General features: G+C 38.5%; 1 protein-coding gene across 1 annotated transcript in view; it reads right to left on the minus strand.

The window, feature by feature from the left end:
* NUP93 (nucleoporin 93) overlaps positions 1 to 20,097 on the minus strand; it is a 114,224-nt gene that overhangs the window by 76,123 nt on the left and 18,004 nt on the right. Inside the window, exon 3 of the mRNA XM_037729270.1 lies at positions 10,937 to 11,054. Within this exon, the coding sequence (XP_037585198.1) occupies positions 10,937 to 11,054 (118 nt within the window). The remainder of the gene's footprint in view (positions 1 to 10,936; positions 11,055 to 20,097) is intronic.

Below are 20,097 nucleotides of genomic sequence, written 5' to 3' on the forward strand. Positions count from 1 at the left end.
GCTGTAGGGAAATTTGTCCTGTATTCTGGAATATACACACAAAGCTGAGGGCTTTGTCTGTGTCTTTAAAAACCAAATACACATAATACCCTTAGACAGACAAATCATATTATGCAATATAAGATTTCAACATTCCGGCGCACTGCCAGGGCTTAATGGCCAGTCAGACGCTAAGTAAGGAAATGGGTTTGCATTAAACCTACAAATAAGTCAACAATCAATAGTCCAGTATTACAGTAAAAATTTGATATGCCCTTTAAATTGCTTCTAACATCATGCTTCTAACTCAAGTTCAGCTTCAGAAGCAAAACAAAACAAAGATGATCAAGCAAGAGGCTGAACACAACCCATTTTCACAAGCAGAAAGCATTGCCATTTTGAAACTAAAAGCTGCTCCAGGATTTCACAGAAATCCTTTACAGTGTACCTGTAGGGCAGCAAACCTGAAAAATAATAGGCTGAGCTCTAGACAGTAAATTAAACTGACAGCTCAGCAAGCAGAAAACTATGGCAAAAAAGCAAGCACCTGGAGATAAACGGATGAAGCAGGTTTGGCCTTTCTGCAAAACTGAATGCCCCTCAACCACCACCTCACAACACTCTGCAAGAGTTCACATCAAGGCTGAGAAAGTATGCTCCAGCTTCTCCCTCAATCACCATTATTTTACTACTAAGCTTGTGTAAACAAGAGCTATGCCTATCACATCCATTCAAAAGGTGGTATACTTTTCTCAAGCACTGTGGACTTTGTACCCTTTATTTTGTGCTAAATGAACCATCAATTACACTTCTATTTTATACTTTCACTAACTTTCCCCCTTTGAATACATCCTGAAAAAATTCACTCCTTTACTAAAACAGTCTTAGTCTGCAAATGAAATTTAAAGTCTAGGCGGCTAAGAGCACAGTAACAAACTCAAATCAACAGACTGGAGCTCCGATCTGGCATACCTAGTCTCTGTAAGCCTTAGCTTTCTCATCTGTGACATGGGGTTAACAGTAAGTATCCACCTCAGAGGGTTGCTGGGAAGATTAAATGAGGAAGCACAGAAAGTGCTTAGCACAGCATCTGAACATAATAAATGTTCAATAAACCTGGACTTTGCCTCCTTGGTGTTAGCTGGGGTAAAACAAAAGACAAGAATTTAATGTGTCTCTGTTACTGTGTTTCATTGCAATAGTGAGAAACAAGGAAGAAGGAAGGAGAGAAAAACAACTATTTAAACTTGTCAAATTATGGTTAAAGAAGCACCAGTCCACAAACGGTTTGCTCCCAGTCTGCAGCAGATAAGTACAAAAACTGAGAATAAGGATTTAGAGATTTTTAAAGCAAACTGAGTAATTTTATATGTATCAAATCCAAAAAATAGGGCTTGTATTTTGCATGTCTTTCTTTCCCAGTAATTCTTTCTGTTGTACTTTATAAAAGTATCTCTCAGTCTGAGACAAAGTGGGGGAAAAAAAAAATTGGTTTGCGAAGCACTGATTCAGTAAAAGCACCTTTTGAATGAACAACACCCAATACCATATTCCTTCAATGCTAAGACATCTGGGGCAGTTTAGGACCTCATTACAGAACTAAATGGTCCTGCAAATGCCCATAAACTTTCAAAGGTCCATGAGGCCCTGCTCATTTAGAGACTGGTCCTCCTGTTGAGAAAGATTGATGTGCACTGTGAAAATGAGAGAATCTACTAGGAAAGGAGAGAATACTCCCAGGGAATATCACACTAGTGTATTTACCAAAATACACCTGAGCAAATCAAACATATCATATAACTTTCCATGGCTGTTTCTACCTGTCCCTAAGATAGCAACAGCATTTTAAAATAGACAATTTTTTTTAAAGAAAAGGAAAGAGTGGAGGAAACTCTCCCCCATATCCTTTTGTTCATGCCATTCAGAGAAATAAACCAGATTAGTCAGTAATTTTTTAAAAATCAGCAGGTAAATCCACACTCCCACTTACACTCTGCTGACCTAACCCTCCCTTTTGTTTTATAAATTAAACAAATAGCCTAGTCTTCGTTGCAAATACGTCTTATAAGACAAGGGTTCTTTCTGAATAATTTCTTGGCAGCTGTGTCACGCCCAGCTCTGCTCAGCAGATTCTGCTGCAGTGCTTCAAGTGCTGCAGCTTTCTAGAAAACATAGGCAGGATTTTGCTGATGGCATCTTAGCCTCACAGCCACTCCACAGTGAGAGGCAAGGATTGGCCCTTCTGCCGTCCAGGATAATTAAAGTGGTGCATGCACCACTGCTGATCTTATGATCACTGCAGACCGGCAGCTGTCAGAACCAAAGGTCTTAGCCCCAGCATGGCTGCCAGCAACCTGGGCTTGGGGAAGGCATTCAGCCTCTCCATATCTGAAGTGCAAGACGGAAGATGAGCATTTTTAAAGTGGAAAGATACTTTAAAATAAAGCAATTCACACTGGTTCTTAGAGCGCTGCAGCAAAAGAAAATTCTAAGTCTTGGTCTTGTCAGTAAGGGATGTTGCCCATCTTACCGCCCAGCTTCTTTTCCTGGTCCCCACCAAACAAACAAACAAAAAGAAGTAAAGGCAAGGGTCTCCTTTCTATGTAATCCTCTCCATTCTATCACAGATCATGGATTTTTAGTGAGACACTAACAACCTGGATCCCAAAGTTTTGTAACTGAGAAGCCTCACTTTGTCAACTGCCACATCAGCCTGCAGGTCTGCACAGCTTTGGATCAAACATTCCAAAACAGAAATAAGAGATCACACAGTGCTGTGGCAAGCAGATCAACGTGGCACACTGGGTAAAAGACCATCTGAGAACAACAGACTGGTCTACAGTAACACATTCAATATTTGACAAGGCTCTAACCACCATTTAAATCACAACTACTTGAGTATCAAATAGTTCAGCAGATAAAAAGACATGCCCATTTCTGGTTCCTGCAACCAAGCAATTTATAGATGCCAGACTGAAGATATCAATCTATGTTCCTCATCTCCAGAGTGCTGGGGCATCAGTGGATATCGGCAGGTTAAGAGATAGCTGGTGAAGGAGGGAGGGGACGACTCAACTCCAGTTCAAAGGCACCAGAGCCTGGCCAATACCTGAAGTCTTCTATTAAAATGTTGGATAAATATTTTAGCCACAGGGCTTGTTCCAAAATACTCTTAGAGAACCATTCCAAGTTCTTTCTTCTTTAAGTTGGTAATTGATATTCTCTTGCTCACTACAGGATATAAGAAACCTCCGAGAAGACAAAAAAGCCTGTCATTTCCTGCTCGTTCAGAATGCATTCAGCATCCATTTACTTGCCTGTTCTGAAAGCCTTGCATTCAGGACCAAGTGTGAATGGATAAATAAAAAGGCTGAAATCTTATATCCATGGCTCACATAAAAGCAGTTTTCCACATTTTCCCCAGACCCATTTTTATTCCAAAGTTACCATTTTTAATTCCATTCACAGAATACTTTAATGTAATTGCATACTTTGCCACCAGACCACAATGCCTACCTTTTCCCTTATCACAGACAGGCAGTAAAATTAAATCATTTCAATTTCTTACCACTGTAATCAGCATTAGGCTACCTAATTATAAACACGAAACAGGATGGCACATTAGCCTGCCTCTGTGAAGACACTTTTTTTTTTAACAGGTTTACTGATTTTTACCAGCTCTAAGATTTATACTGGGTCAGGGTTTAATGACGAGGAACAGCAAATATGTTTATTAAGTGGTATGATATAGACACCGCTGTGTTCACACAGGGGACAAAGCTTGGCACCACTTATTGTCCCTGAACCAGAACAGGGCACAGTAAGATGTAATGTCTTTTCTACACGCAATTCAGTCACTACACCCAAATCTTGGCCTAAAATGCACCCAGTGTTCCAAGAAAGGATTTCTCTCCAACTAACAGACTTTGGATCTGGTGATAATCAGATTCATCAGTCCTAGTGAGCCCAGGAGCATTAACTATAGGTTGTTTTAAGTACAGGATGGGCAGCTGTCATAAGCTGAGAAAGAGCAAGATTCAAATATCAGTTAAATCCCTCTAAAAACTCTAAAGAAAGGTTATCATGAACATCTTGTTTATTCTCTTAGGGGCAAGAGGAATATAACAAAGGAGATCAATAAATGCAAATGCTTAACTAAAAGCCTTCACACCATTAGATTCCATGGAATAGTCTCTTATATTTTTAAATTACGTGAAAATATTTAGGGAGCAAACTCTTACTCCTTCAGGGTCCACAGCTCATCAGTTCAAAACCATCCAATTTGGGCCAGATCACCATTTTGTGCAAAAGAGCCTACTCAGGCATATTTATAACAGAAATAAGATGGAAGATACTTAAAGCATTTCTCAGAATTGTTACACAAATTATCAGTATGCAAACAGATGCAACTCTTATGAATTTCATCTCTTCCTTAGATTTGCTAAAGCAAGTCTGGTAATAACACCTTTCTTCGGTAAACATGCTTAGCAGTTTCAGTTTCAGAAACAGATGAAAATGACAACTGCATTTCTTTCAAAGTAGTCTCAGAATTAAGATACTGTTTACCCATTCAGACTGTACCTTCCCTCAACTGATTCAAGCTAAGGAAATTTTACTGCACTTTTTCTTCAATATTAATATTTTGTCAGTAATTCCTGAAGAGCTGCTATTAGCATACTAATCTTTCTAGGCAAGTCTGACCTTCTTTCCAACAAACTGCCACAGGATTTCTGCAACCTGTTCCCAACCAACAACTTGCCAGTACTACAAACACCCAATTAGTGAGCAACTACTTTTCCTCTTTGGCGTTATATATAGCTGCGTTTAAGGAACAGAAGATAGAAAACTAAAAGATAGACTATAAAAATAACTTAGGTGATAAGGGGTTACAACACTATTGATTCATTTTTTAGTTTTATTTATTTTTTGAGACAGACTCTTTGTCAGCCAGGATACCATCTTGGCTCACCACAACCTCTGCCTCCTGGGTTCAAGCAATCTCCTGTCTTAACCTCCTGAGTAGCTGGGATTACAGGCGTGCGCCAACACATCCAGCTAATTTTTGTATTTTTAGTAGAGATGGGTTTTACCATGTTGACCAAGCTGATCCTGAACTCCTGACCTCAAGTAATCTGCCCGCCTCGGTCTCCCAAAGTGCTGGGATTACAGGTATGGGCCACCGCACCCGGCCATTGATTCATTTTTATACTTACCAAAGCCATTTAGTTTCTTCTTACTATTTAAAAGACAAACTAAAAGTGGTTTGAGCATATTCTACATTTCCAAGGACAGAAAAAGGAAGAAAATAATGAATATGTTACAGATACAGTGTGGCAAGCAAAACAAGTTTTTAAGAGTCAATTATTATCACACCTTTAGTCTTACACGTGATAGATCAGTTTCCCTGACTCTAATTTTCTTACGGTTATTTTATCCTGTTTATCACTTCTTTTTCTCTTTACTCATATAGGACAGATTTCCATCTGGAGATTTAGGCAGATTATGAAGACCTTCAGAACAGAGTCTTTTTTTTTTTTTGGTAGAAGGGGCTGAATTTTCACTTATCTAAGATTAGAATTGGCTGCTAAGTCAATTCCAACAACATAATCTAGATTTCTATTTACTTTGTAAGGGAACATTCAGAAAGTTTTGTCTTTTCCTAAGCAGGGAAGCCAATATACTATATTTGGAGGCTGTGGGGAAGACAGATCTATTAAGACTATGGAAGAGATGACAACTAAGGAAAGCGTTAGGGTCTTAGGCTGAAATAAGGGCTTGGATGTTCCAAGACAAGTGAAGGGAGTGAGCAAAGATATAAGTTATAAAAGAAAAAAGAGGCTGGGCACAGTGGCTCACACCTGTAATCCTAGGACTTTGGGAGGCCAAGGCGGGCAGATTACGAGATCAGGAGTTTGAGAACAATCTCACCAACATGAAGAAACCTCATCTCTACTACAAATACAAAAATTAGCCAGGTGTGGTGTCACACACCTGTAATCCCAGCTACTCAGGAGGCTGAGGCAGGAGAATTGCTTGAACCTGGGAGGCGGAGGTTGCAGTGACCTGAGATTATGCCACTGCACTCCAGCCTGGGCAACTGAGCAAGACCCCGTCTCAAAAAAAAAAAACGAATGGAATTGGAATGTTTCTAACGTAAAGAAACGAAAAACACTTGAGGCGATGTCTCTAGATAAATCTCTAAAACACATTACAGACTGTTAACACGTTTAGAAAGAGTAACTACTATTAAATTCTGGAATCAGATATGGGTAGTCACCTTCATTTCCAAAGGCTCAAAAGAGAATAATGAAGATGACATCAGAAACTTAGTTGGGACTTGCAGTACTGAACCACCAGCAATGGATATCATATCCCAATACTTCCTATGGATGTGAAATGGAGTTAAATCTGAAGATGTTCCATTATTTACAGTAACAGTTTTAAAATTTCTGGCACTATAAGTATAGTGGGATGACGTATGTGTCCCACAAAAAGATATGTCTAAGTCCCAATCCCTGGTCCTTGTAAATGTGACCTTACTTGGAAATAGGGCCTTTGCAAATATAATTAAGGTTCTCAAGAAGAGATTATCCTGGATTTAGCGTGGGTCCTAAAACCAATGACTGGTGTCCTAAAAGACATGAAAGGTAGACCTGACACATACAAGAAAGAACCTGTGAAGATGGAGGAAGAGACTGAAGTTATGCTGTCATAAGGCAAGGAATGTCTGGAGTCAACCAGAAGACTAGGAGAGGAAGGATTCTCCCCTAGAGCCCATGGAGACAGTGTGGTGCTGCCAACACCTTGATTTCAAAGTTCAGGATTCCAGAACTGTGACAGAATAAATTTCTGTTTTAGGCCACCAAGTTTACAGTGCTTTGTTACAACATCCCTAGGGATCTAATATAGTAAGTTTGGCAATTATTTATTGTTGCTCTGCAATGGTCTAATGCTATTAAAAATATTTTTAATTATTAGGGATACATCATAGTTACATTTATTCATGTTGTACACATGATACTTTGATACAAGCATACAATGTGTAATGATCAAATCGGTAATCAGGACATCCATCGCCTCAAGTGTTTTTCGTTTCTTTGCGTTAGAAACATTCCAATTCCACTCTTTTAGGTATTTTGAAAGTCTAACACCATTTAAAAATATTATAGCCTAATGCTGGGAAACTGCAGCCCCCATTTTCATGGCCAACTCAGGCTATTTCTGCAGAGCCTTCTTGAAATATACATGCAATCTAGTGAAAAAGCCCAGAATATAACTGAACTATGTAAATTTGTACTTTATTATTATATAATACACTCATTCATGATACATTAGGTCTGTTCAGATCACAGTAAAGATGTGCAATATGCCCTCAATATTTTTTTCTCCAAAGACAGAGGTGAGCAAGTGGATCTCTGGAAGAGGACGCGTACTCCCAAGCACCACGAAGTCATTTAGAACAGATCTAGTACAGCTGTTTTAGCAGCATGTCCTGTTATTGCTCTTCACCTCTATTACACAAATGTAGGCCTTCTTTATGACCATTTCCAAAAAATAAAATCAATAAACATTTAAAAATTCTACTAGTGTAATGCATACATATATTTAAATGGAGTTTCTTTAATATACTACCTTTGCTGGTCACAGCAATTTTTTAAACATGCATTCACAATGCATACAAACATTATTGATTATGACAAACAACAAAATGGTAACAACAAAAACCTGTATTAATTTCAAGCTCCATTAGAAGCAGAAGGAAATAGAATCAATGTTTACCAAATAGAAAAGGACAATGTATACATGGGAAAAATGCCTTTAAGCTTAAGTAATGCAAACAATGGATGGTACAAAGTCCTGGACAGCATCTGTCAAAGAATGCATCAGCATTTTCTTTTTATGAACGGTACTGTAAATGGCCTATAAATTGACATAATAATTTCTCCTCTGATTGATAGCACATGGAATTAGGGTGTATTCTGACCTCAAAAAAATGCATTGATTGAAAAACAAAAGTTCAATTACAAAAGTCCATCAGATTTATGATATGTGAATTATATCTCAATTAAGCAATTAAAATAAATGAAAAAAAAAAAAAAAAGTCCATCAAATAGTATATCTGGCTTTTGTAAAGACAAATCACTGAAAATGTCCAAGTTTACTCTTCTTGGATAACCAACACTATAAGGAGAATTAAGAGGAGGATCACTCTATGCCAAGAATGCAAGCTGGCTTGGCTCTTATACTTGGTTACTAAACCAGAAGTCAGGGAAGGATATGTGTATAGAAGTTTAAGCATATGTGGCTCAGGTCAACTGAGCCGCATAGTATCACTTAAAATCTCCAATCCCTATTGATAAAACAGAGATCCCCCAGATCAAGCCAAAGCTAAATTTTCTCCTTTACGCCTTTGCTGGCAAGAAGATGAAGTCAACAGAGGACTTATTTCAAAACTAGTAACCCTTAAACTTTTACTTCAGGTATAGATGATCAATTCCTAATTAATCAAAAGTTATCTTGGACTGACCATTTTGCATATCTGAAGCTACTCTGGAACAGCACAACAAAGAGGTGAGATTTTTTTTTGAGACAGAGTCTCCTTCTGTTGCCTGACATGATCTTGGCTCACTGCAGCCTCCACCTCCTGGGTTCAAGTGATTCTCGTGCCTCAGCCTCCTGGGTAGCTGGAATTCCAGGTGCANGTTACCCAGACTTGAGTACGGTGCCATGAACAGGAAGGACTCACTGTAGCCTCAACCTCCTAGACTCAAGTGATGTTCCCGCCTCAGCCTCCCCCTGTAGCTGGGACTACAGGCATGTGCCACCATGCCCAGATAATTTTTTATTTTTGTAGAGACAGAGTGACGTAGTTTGAATATATGTCACTGTCAAATGTCATGTAGAACTGTAATCCTCAATGTTAGAGTTGGGGCCTGGTGGGAGGTGACTGGATCACAGGAGCAGATTTCTCATGAATTGTTTAATACCATCCTGTTGGTGCTGTCCTCATGACAGTGAGTTCTTATACGATCTGGTGTAAGTGTGTGGCACCTGCCCCTCACCACCACTCTTTCTTGCTCCTGCTTTCACCATTTGATGTGCAAGCTCCCACTTTGCCTTTTGCCATGAGTAAAAGCTCCCTGAGGCCTCTCCAGAGGCAGATGCTGGTAGTATGCTTCTGGTACAGTCTGCAGAACTGTAAACCAACTGAACCTCTTTTCTTTATATATTACCTAGTCTCAGGTATGTCTTTATAGCAATGTAAGAATGACCAAATACAGGGGGTCTCACTATGTTGCCCAGGCTGGTCCTGAACCAGGCTCAAGCAATCTTCCCACCTCAGCCTCTTACCACACAGGGATTATAGGCGTGAGCTACTGTGCCTGGCCAAGAGGTAAACTTTTGAAATGGAAGCATCCTTAATCTCAAAGTTCAAAGATTTCCCAGTGGTACAGGACCAAAGCTCTGATGTGCTCCTTCCAAATTAAGAAATTCTCTTTGATGTAACTGAGCGTACACAGTTAGAAAACCATCTAGTGGCAGTGTTGAAGGAGGGTATTCTTCCATTAAGCAGAAGGTTAGATGAGATGATCATTATGACTCAATATATTTATAAACCTGTCAATAACTTAAGGTAAAAAAATGGAGTATCACATCACTGGAGATGCATGAAGTACATCACAAAATGCTGCTAAGTATTCCAAATGCCTACTCCACGAATATCAAAGAAAATGTAAAAAAGAGTTTTACATTTCTTGGTATTTTCAACATTAAACAAAAAACCTTTCACCAAGTGCCATTTCGTTCCACATTATTAGGGATGTTCCCAGAATATATGGTGATTATTCATCCCAGTTATAAGTATTTGTTAATAGCCTCAAGCGGTTGTAAGGGGGAGGGGGACTAAAACTTAAAAAGAAGTTTAAAAAGTTAAGTATACATGCCATTTTAAGATTACGTGGAAATGAGAAGGTATCTGTAAGTTGACAGGCAAATATGATTTAGCATATAAAACTGGAAAAACTGGATTTCCATACTTTGGGAACATACCTGCAATAGGAAAAAATATCTATAGTTCTTCAACTCTCAACTCAAAAGCAGTTTTAGGTTTATAAATTGAAAAAACTGCAGTAGAAATGTAGCCATTAGATGGATTAAAATGCTTCTTAGAAAGGGTACTGGGGTAGAGTATTCATTCAAATTGAGCCCAAATAATATTGCCCATTTCTAAAATTTGCCTCTGCAGGAGGCATCCTTTTGTTTTCAGGTAAATCAGTGATTTTAAAAAAAAAATGGTGCCCCACTGTCCCTTCACTCTAATGCAAATGCAATGTTCCAATTCCTCAAAACTCAACAGACTGTGAGTTTTTTTCTTAACAATTTTATGTCAGTTTCTGATTAGATTAAAACAGCTATCAATTGCTGGTGGCATATTTGGTTAAATGAGACTGGAGTGCTCTATTAGACCATTTCCTGGTGCCACTAATGCAGCCAAACACTTCTTGGAAATCATTGAGTAGGTTTCAGTAAATAGTACTCTAAGTTTTCCCCAGCCCTCTGCCAACCAATACAAGCAAGATGTAAAAAAGAAATGTGGAAGACGAATAGTAAAATTATTTGAGATCTAGCAAAGAAAAGCAAAAGAAACTTGCGACTAATGTCTCTGAGCCTTGGATTAAGCCCAAGGAAGGAAGAGAAATCTGTTCTCCTAATTATAATAATCTAAAAAGTGCAGGTTGGAATTGCTTTCTTAAATTCAGCCACACAGAGAGCTCTGAAAATAACCCAGTGTTTCCCACTATACCTCCAAAGCTGAATCTACTGTTCTCTTAATATCTGAGGAAGAAGAAAACTAACAAAGAAAACTGAAATTCCTTAATCAGCTGGTTAATAAAGGGCCAGGTTCTTCAGCCTGGGTTAAATGCTCCAGGTTTCACCTATACTTGGAAGTCCTTACCTGAATGTCTGTGTCCTTCACAGGCTCGAGAGGCTCAAAGGTGGTGGCTGCACTCAGACTCTCAAGTCGCTGGGAGATGTGGGATATGTCAAGTCCCCGAGACCCGAGGAGAACAGACCTATGTGAGGATACAGAATAGGGAGATATAAGAAAGGGGAAAAGTAGGATTAGGACATCTAATATGCTTCATCAAATACTGGAGAGTATTTTTAATTCAAAACTTCCTATATACTGTCCAGACACTTTTACATAGCTGTTTTATATCTTTCCATAGATATCTATGACCTGGACTAAGAGCCACAACACTGTACTTTGTAGTAACAGATTTAAGTTCTAATCATGCCTGAATTTGAGTGAGAGCCTTGTCTAGAATAAAACAATATTACTACCATAGGCTAGGCTTCTCCAAACACTTCATAGTAAAGAAAACCATGAGGTACATGCTATCATTCATCCTCAAATTACGAATGAGACAACTAAGGTACAAAGAGGTTAACCAGCTTGCCCAAAGTCACAGAGTCAGGAAGTGGCAGAGGCAGGTCATCTAGTTCTGTGGCACAACTCCTTGTTTTTGTTTTTTTGTTTTTTGAGACAGAGTCTTGCTCTGTCACCTAGACTGGAATACTGTGCCACAATCTCGGCTCACTCCACCTCCACCTCCCAGGTTCATGTGATTCTCCTGCCTCAGCCTCCCAGGTTGTACAGCACGACACTTAACTACCATCCTACACTTACAGCCTCTATAGATAGATACCGTGAACTACAACATTGTAGAAGTTTCAGAAGTAACCTGGTACAATGTCATTCATGAACTGAGGAAACTAAGGGTTCAAGGTGATCAATGATTTGTCCAGGGTCAATCAAACCAGAATCCAAGGTCAGTTCTCCATGGCTTCCCTTCAAAAACCAAACACCATGTCCAGTACGTCTGCAGGTTCCCTCTCTGCTGCCCAGTCTAATAATATAGGAGGCTGTTATCTGACCAGTAAATGCTTTTGAAGAGAAATGGGAATAATATAGCCAGCTTTATTTCTACTCATCTGGGGCAGTGTAACAATGCAAGAGTTGTTTTTCAAAGAAAAGGTCGCACTACTATCTAGAACACTCTCTGGAAAAAAGAAACTGAGGGGAACTCAATATTTTATTTTAGTATTTATTTTATTATTTTTTTAAATTTTATTTTATTTGAGACAGGGTCTTGCTATGCTGCCCAGGCTGGCCTTAAACTCCTAGCCAAGTGATTCTCCTGCCTCAGCCTTGAAAAGTGCTAGGAATACAGGTGTGAACCACCACATACAGCCCAATTAATTTGTAGACTGTTTTTGGATTATAAATTAGTACTGAGAACTCCCATCATAACATTTGTGTTCACTTGCAGTAACTTAGAAGTAGTTAGAGAATTTGGCAGCACATGTAACCGTAACACCTACAGGTATAACACCTGAAATGTTTTATCCTGAACTAACAGATTTATTGGAGAAGACAAAGGATTTCACATGTGTAGTTCTAATCCAATAAATACTACAGCAACAGATTACATTTACCCAGGGGTTCCTTCCTATAGATTTTTGTCTCCTCCAGATCAACTATGTTGCCATCCTTGGGGCTTTCCCTCCAGGTGGCCATATCAAATAGACATCTTGTCTGTCTCCTCTAATAATCCTAAACAGTTAACTCTCTAAAAGAGCGGGTCTCCCTTCTCAGAAGAAGACATTGATACAGCCAACAAACATATGAAAAAAAGCTCAACATCACTGATCATTAGAGAAACACGAATCAAAACCACAATGAGATATCATCTCACGTCAGTCAGAATAGCGATTATTAAAAAGTCAAGAAACAACAGATGCTGGCAAGGCTGTGGAGAAACACGAATGCTTTTACACTGTCAGTAGGAGTATAAATTAGTTCAACCATTGCAGAAGACAGTGTGGGAATTCCTCAAGGATCTAGAAACAGAAATACCATTTGACCCAGCAATCCCATTACTGAGGGTATACCCTAAGGAATATAAATCATTCTACTATAAAAACATATGCACACGTATGTTTACTGTAGCACTATTTACAACACCAAAGACTTGGAACCAACTCAAAAGCCCATCAATGACAGACTGCTTAAAGAAAATGTGGCACATATACACTATGGAATATTATGCAGCCATAAAAAAGAATGAGTTCATGTTCTTTGCAGGGGCATGAATGAAGCTGGAAGCCATCATTCTCAGCAAACTGACACAGGAACAGAAAACTACTGCATGTTCTCACTCATAAGTGGGAGCTGAACAATGAGAACACATGGACACTGGACACAGGGACAGGGACATCACACACCGGGGCCTGTTGGGGAGGGGGACAAGGGGGGGGGATAGCTAATGCATGTGGGGCTTAAAACCTACATGATGGGTTAATAAGTGCAGCAAACCACTATGGCACATGTATATCTACATAACAAACCTGCACATTCTGCACATGTATCCTGGAACTTAAAATTTAAAAAAAAAAATTAAAAAAAAAAAAAAAAAAAAAAAAAAAAAAAAAAAAAAAAAAAAAAAAAAAAAAAAAGAGTGGGTCTCAACCTTGGTTGCACATTAGAATCACCTTGCTTCAGGAGTAACCTAGTCAAAACTTTCCTCCCAACAACTGTGATTAATTGTGATTAGTACTGGGCTCAAACTCCTGAGCTCAAGAGATCCTCCTGTCTCAGCCTCCCAGGTAGCAGGGACTATGGATGCTTGCCAGTGTGCCCAGCTTTATAATTCAACATTTAAAGTACACAATTTGGTTTTTTTTTTTTTTTTTGAGACAGAGTCTCACTATTGCCCAGGATGCAGTGCAGTGCTGCAATCTCAGCTCTCTGTAACCTCTGCAGAGGTTGAAGCAATTCTCAGGCCTCAGCCACTTGAGTAGCTGGGACTACAGGTGCGTGCCACCACACTCAGCTAATTTTTGTATTTACTTGAGATGGGGTTTCTCCATGTTGGCCAAGCTGGGCTTGAACTCCTGGCTCAACTGATCTGCCTACCTTGACCTCCCAAAGTGCTGGGATTACAGGCATAAGCCACCAAACCTAGCCTACAATTCAGTGATATTTTATGTATTGATAGAATTGCACAACCATCACTACAATTAATTTTAGAATACTTTCATCACCCCCCAAAAGCAACCCCTAACCAACAGGTGGTGATTCTCCATTTTCCCCAAATCTCCCCCATCCCGTGGCAACTACTAATCTACTTTGTCTCTATAAATTTGCCTATTCTGGACATTGCTTGTTATAGGTAAATTTTCAGTGCCACAAAGAAGTAACATATAAATTTAATTTAACATTAATTTTTCTCAGCAAGGCAACTTTATGCAGAAAGGGTGCTTCCGTTAGCCATCTTGCCACAAGAGGACACTGAACAAAGGAGGCAGGGCCATTTATACCTAACGCATCCACCCTACTGCTGTGTCCTGATTCTATTGGCTGCAACTAGACTTCACAGTCTAGGCTGTACCTGACTGGCTAACAACCAAAAGCTTTTCTAAAGAAGTAAAGGCAGAGGAGAACAAAGGAAAAGTAGAAGTAACTTGAGAAATGCTTAGAGAAGCAATAACATTTCCAAATAAGAAAGTGGAAAAAGCTATGACCTAAGACTTGCCTGGGCTTGTCTATGCATGTCAGGGCCAATATCTAGTTAAAGTGTAAGAACTAAGAACACAGGATACATTTCTTTCTTTGTTATGACTAACAGCTACTTTAAGATTATTAGCAAAAGCTTTAAAGAAAATTAACCTTGGAAGAAAAAAATTATTTTTCATAATGAACTAAGAGGAAAGCTTTGAAGAGGAACATTTTATTTATTCTTATTTCCTACATCGCTCATAAATACAAACACACAATATACCATCTTGATAACCGGCTTCTTTCATTTAGCATAATGCCTTCAAGGTTTATTCATGTTGAAACATGTATTAGTACTTCATTCCTTTTTACTGCCAAATAGTATTCCATTGCATGGACATACCACATTTTACGTATCCATTCATCAGTGGATGGGCACTTGGATTATTGCCACTTTTTGGCTATTAGTTTTAAAAGTTGCCATGAACATTCCTGCACAAGTTTTTGTGAGAGTATATATTTCCATTTCTCTTCGGTATATACCTAGGAGTGGAACTGCTGGGTCATATGATAACCCTATGCTTAATCTTTTGAGGAACTGCCAGACTGTTTTCCAAAGCAACTATACCATTTCACATTCCCACCAGCAATGTATAAAGATTCCGATTTTTCCCACATCCTCGCCAACACTTGTTACTATCTTTCTTATTACAGCCACTGTAGTGGCCCGCCCTTTTAAAGCTATTATAGAAAAAAATTAAAACACAAAAATAGTAAACTTCCTTATACCCATCAACCAGCCCCAACAATTTGCATGTCATAGCCAACGCTGTTTCATCTACATTCCTATTTTTCTCTATCAACCAATATGCTTATTTTGAAGCATAGCCAAGATATTGCTTAATTTTTTCACAACTTTTAAATTTGTGTTTGTTTAAATAGAATCCAAATAAGGTCTCTACTTGATGATGATTAATATGCCTTCTAAATCTCTTTTCATCTACAGGTTGCCCCTCCATCTCATTTTTTTTTTTCTTATAATCTCTTTGTTGAAGATTCTGAATTATTTAACTTGTAAAGCAGTGTTACTCAAGCTTAAAACTTACATATGATGACAAAAGTGCAAAGCAGAAATAAAAAATGCACTTGAAACACCTGGAAAGCTTGTTAAAATATAGATTCTGATTTAATAGGTCTGCAATGGGCCTGAGAGTCTCTATTTCTAAAAAGCTCGTGGTTGTTTCTGATGTTGATTCTGACTAAACTCAAAGTAGCAGGGCTATGGTTTCCTACAGAACACATTTTACTGACTGAATCCCCATGATATCATTTAACATACTTCTTTGTCCTCTGTATTTCCTGTAAATTCAAAGTTCCAAGGGTTTGATTTCCTGCAAATTCAAAGTTCCAAGATTGAGGTGCCAATATTTTCATGGCTAGATTACTATATACTCTTCATCAAGAAGTATTTAAAGTCTGGTATCTCTGTCTGAAATATCTGCAGTCTTGATGATGATTGCTTAGATCCATTTACTCCTCAGTGGTTGCAAAATGGTGATATCCTAATTCCATCTTTATTAGCTGAAATACTTCCATTCCAAGAAACTCCTTTAATCAACTATGTAATTACTCTGAATAATGAGTTGCTTCTCCAGCATTCTTCAAAGATGACCAATGAGACTTGTTTTAGTATAATAAACTCATACATTTTAAATATATTTGATATGTTTCAATCCAATGCAGTTATTACCCTAATTGATGATCAAATCATCTCATTTTAGCCAGTAGAAGTCCGTCAACTTGGTTTCTGAGTCCTTTTGACATAACTGCCCCAGCATCATTTGTTGAAAAGACTATTCTTTTCACATTGAATGGTTTAGGCATGCTTGTTAAAAATCAGCTGATCACAGATATGGGTTTATTTCTGGATTAATAATTCTATTCCATCAATCTATATGTCTATTCTTATGCCAGTACCATGGTCTTAATTACTGTGACTCTGTAATAAGTTTTGAAATTGCAAGTGTGACTCTTCCAACTTTCTTCTGTTTAAAGTTTGTTTTAGCTATTCTAGGTCCCTTGCATTTCCATATGGATTTTAGAATCAACTTGTCACTTTCTGCAAAAAATCCCAGCTGAGATTTTGATAGAGACTCTGTTAAATCCATAGGCCAATCTACGGAGTATTAACATCTTACCATTAAGTTTTCTGATCCATGAACATCGGATGTCTTTCACCTGCTTTCTTATATAAATGACAGAGTACTAAACACTTTTCTCTACCCTGCATTTTTTACTTAATAGTATATCCTGGAATCTTTCCATGTTACTGTATATTCAAATTCCTTTGTACTACTGAGGAATTCTCTACTACATAGACATACAACATTATTCAACTACTCCCCTATTGATGGACATTTGAGTTGTTTCCAATTTTTGCTATTACAAATAACGCTGTAATGAATATCCTTGCGCACAAGTTTTTTTGTGTGTGTTTTTGCCAGTATATATTTGGGACAAAACCCTAGCAGTGGGGTTTCTGGGTCAATTTTGCTAGCTATGTCTAAATTTTGTCCCATGGTGCTGTACTCTACCAGAGATACATAAGAATGCATCCAGTGCCAAAACAATTTTAATGTATACCAGGGTTGAGAACCTCAGAACTTAAAAATTAGCTACTAGAATTCTTAGAAGAGAAAGGTCATCTAAGTGGGTGACACCTGCAGAAACTGTTCAGTGTGCGGCTTTTGCAGTATATGGTTTATGCAGTGCATATTCAGGGAGGGAAAGGACTGATGAAGGAGGCAGGGAATCTAGGGTAGGGATGACTTTATAAATAAAGGCTGTACTAGAAACTTTCAGTTTGTAAGAGTGGAAAAATTCTTAGAAGGTTCCCTGCCTTCTATCTACCTCAATTCCCAAAAGCCAGGCAGCCCCCATGAGCAGAAAATCATGGAAGTTAGAGTCTCCTTCCTGTCCCAGGGGAGTAAAAGGACAAGGACTGTTCCCAGTATACATGGGGAGCATATAAAATGTCAGGAGGCCTGAGCTCAGGTCTCATCTGTCACTTACTGAAAATCTTGGATACATCACCTTTCCAAGCCTCAGTTTCTTCCTCTGTTAAATGTAGGGAAAAAAATGCCTATCCTACTTCTCAGACACTGTAAGACCAGTCAGGAGAGTGCCTATCCTTCAGAAACTGAAAAGCATCATGCAAATATGAGGAATTCTTACTAAGTTGGATTTGAAATTCTGGCTTGGCCACTCACTATTTGACTTTTCTCAAGTTTAAAATACAGATAACACTTTCACAGGGTTATTTTAAAAAGAAATTATATAATGCGTATAAAGTGTGTGGCACAGCGCCTGACAAACAGTAAGAGCTTAAACAACAGTTTATAGTATTATCACAGGAAGAGTTATAATTTGCTGTATAACTTTGGGGAAACAAATGTTTATATACATTTTGCATGAACTTGGAGAAGTATTTGAAAAAATAAGCAAATTAATAACATTGGTTACCTTGGATGACAAAGTTAGGGAGAATAAATTACTGCTGGTTTTTTCTTTATACACCCCTAGGTTGTCTGATTTCAGAGTCTGAATAGAAAAATCCAGTGCAGTGTCTTCGATGAGAAAAGAGGGGTATGCAATTGATGATGGGCACCCTCTGACCTCCTGAGCTCAGGCAATCCTCCTGCCTCAGCCTCCTGAGTAGCTGGGACTACAGGTGTATGCCACCATGCCCAGCTAATTTTTTGTAGACAGATTTTTGCCATGTTGTCCAAGTGGTCTTGAATTCCTGAAGAGATTCACCTGCCTCAGCCTCTCAAAGTGCTGGTGTTACAGGCATGAGCCACGGCACTCAGCTCAATATTCTATTTTAATTGTTCAATGTACAGGAGTATTCATTCATTTTATTACTTACACTAAGAGTCAGCAAACTTTGTAAACAGCAGATACTAAATATTTCAGGCTTTGCAGGGCACATGATCTCTGTCAAAACTACTCAACTCTGTAGCACAAAAGCAACACAGACAACACAAATATGCTTGGCTGTGTTCCAATAAAACTTTAAGGCTGGGTGTGGCTCATGGCCTGCAAAAGCCCTAATTTACACCTTGTTGTAACATATATAAATGTTAAGTATACTCTTCTTTATGTGTGAAAAAATTTAATGATTTTAAGACATCAAACACACACATTTGAAAAAAAAAAAAACCTATCAAATCTATTCTCTAAAACAAAATATTCAACAGTGTATTTGGACAAATAAACGAATTCGGCACAAAACATTTCAATCTTCAATCTGCAATCTAAAATTTTAAAGACAGAATTTTCTTTCAAAACTTATTTCATATAAGAAAATTTTTCCTACTCAGTTCTCTCTTCTGCCCTCATCCTGCATGTACTAAAATATTCACACCACACTTTATGTGTCTGCCTATCAAGATGGAAAAATACAGTTATCAGCACTCTGGTTTCTTTTTAAGCACCAGCCCCACCCTATAGCCATTCTTTTGACATTCCAACTTCTTCCTCCCTAAAATAATGAATTTAAGGTAGAAAGAGATGAAAAAGAATGGAAATTTACAAGAAAGGGAACATGACCGATAATTGTTACCAAGAAAACATTTTTCCTTTTTGCTCTTAATAGGCTGTAAAGCTGATGTAATTAAATTACAACTATAGCAACTCAGCTGGCATCATGGGTCTTTCGCTCCAGCAGCATCTTTGCACACAGCACAAAGCCTGCATGCTCAGGACTGGGGGTAACTGCAGGCAGCCAGGAGCAGCAGGTAAGGAGCCTGTCGGGAAGGCAAGTTAGCAGAAGTGTCTAAAGGCTGATTGGGCTGTGGGCTGTGAAAAAGCAGTGTAGGGAAGCAGTTGGCTGCATTCAGCTGAAAGGCTGCAGGGTAAAATATCCCTGCCCAGGTTCCTCTGACTTGCCTTTACCAATGCCAACAGAACCAAAACTATTTTAGAAAATAGCATTTTGGGGAGGCCTGAAGAAGAATTTCCACAACATCCATACTGACTCGACAGAGCAGCCAAAACATTCAGTTCTCAAGAACAAGAATGTAGCCCACTCCTACATAATACTCCTGTGACATCTATTAAATGCTTAGAGCAGACAATGTCCCACATTCATACCAGCACTTTGTTGTTTCTCAAGTTCAAGGAATGAAGACTGAGGAGATGACTGACAATTTCCCATATTTTCTGCACAAAATCTCAGTGTCTTTCCAGACCCATCAAAAGCACAAGCAGCAGCACCCTCTCCATCCTCCCATGCCCTTCGATCATGGCTAGAGGAGTATGTGCTCTGGAGTCAACCTCACTAGGTTTGAATCCTTACTTTACCACTCACCATCTGTGTGATCTGAGACAGTTACTTGCCTTCCCTGAGCCTTTGTTGCTCAACTGTAATATGGAGATTGTAGCCTAATGATGGTTGTAAAAATTAAGCAAAATCTTAAGTCTAGCCAGTTTGTAACACACAGTAAGTAATGAGTACATCACATTTCTTTTTTTTTTTTTTTTTTTTTTTTTTT

The sequence above is a fragment of the Cebus imitator genome, unplaced genomic scaffold, assembly GCF_001604975.1.
Source record: "Cebus imitator isolate Cc_AM_T3 unplaced genomic scaffold, Cebus_imitator-1.0 Scaffold297, whole genome shotgun sequence".
Taxonomy (NCBI): Eukaryota; Metazoa; Chordata; class Mammalia; order Primates; family Cebidae; genus Cebus; species Cebus imitator.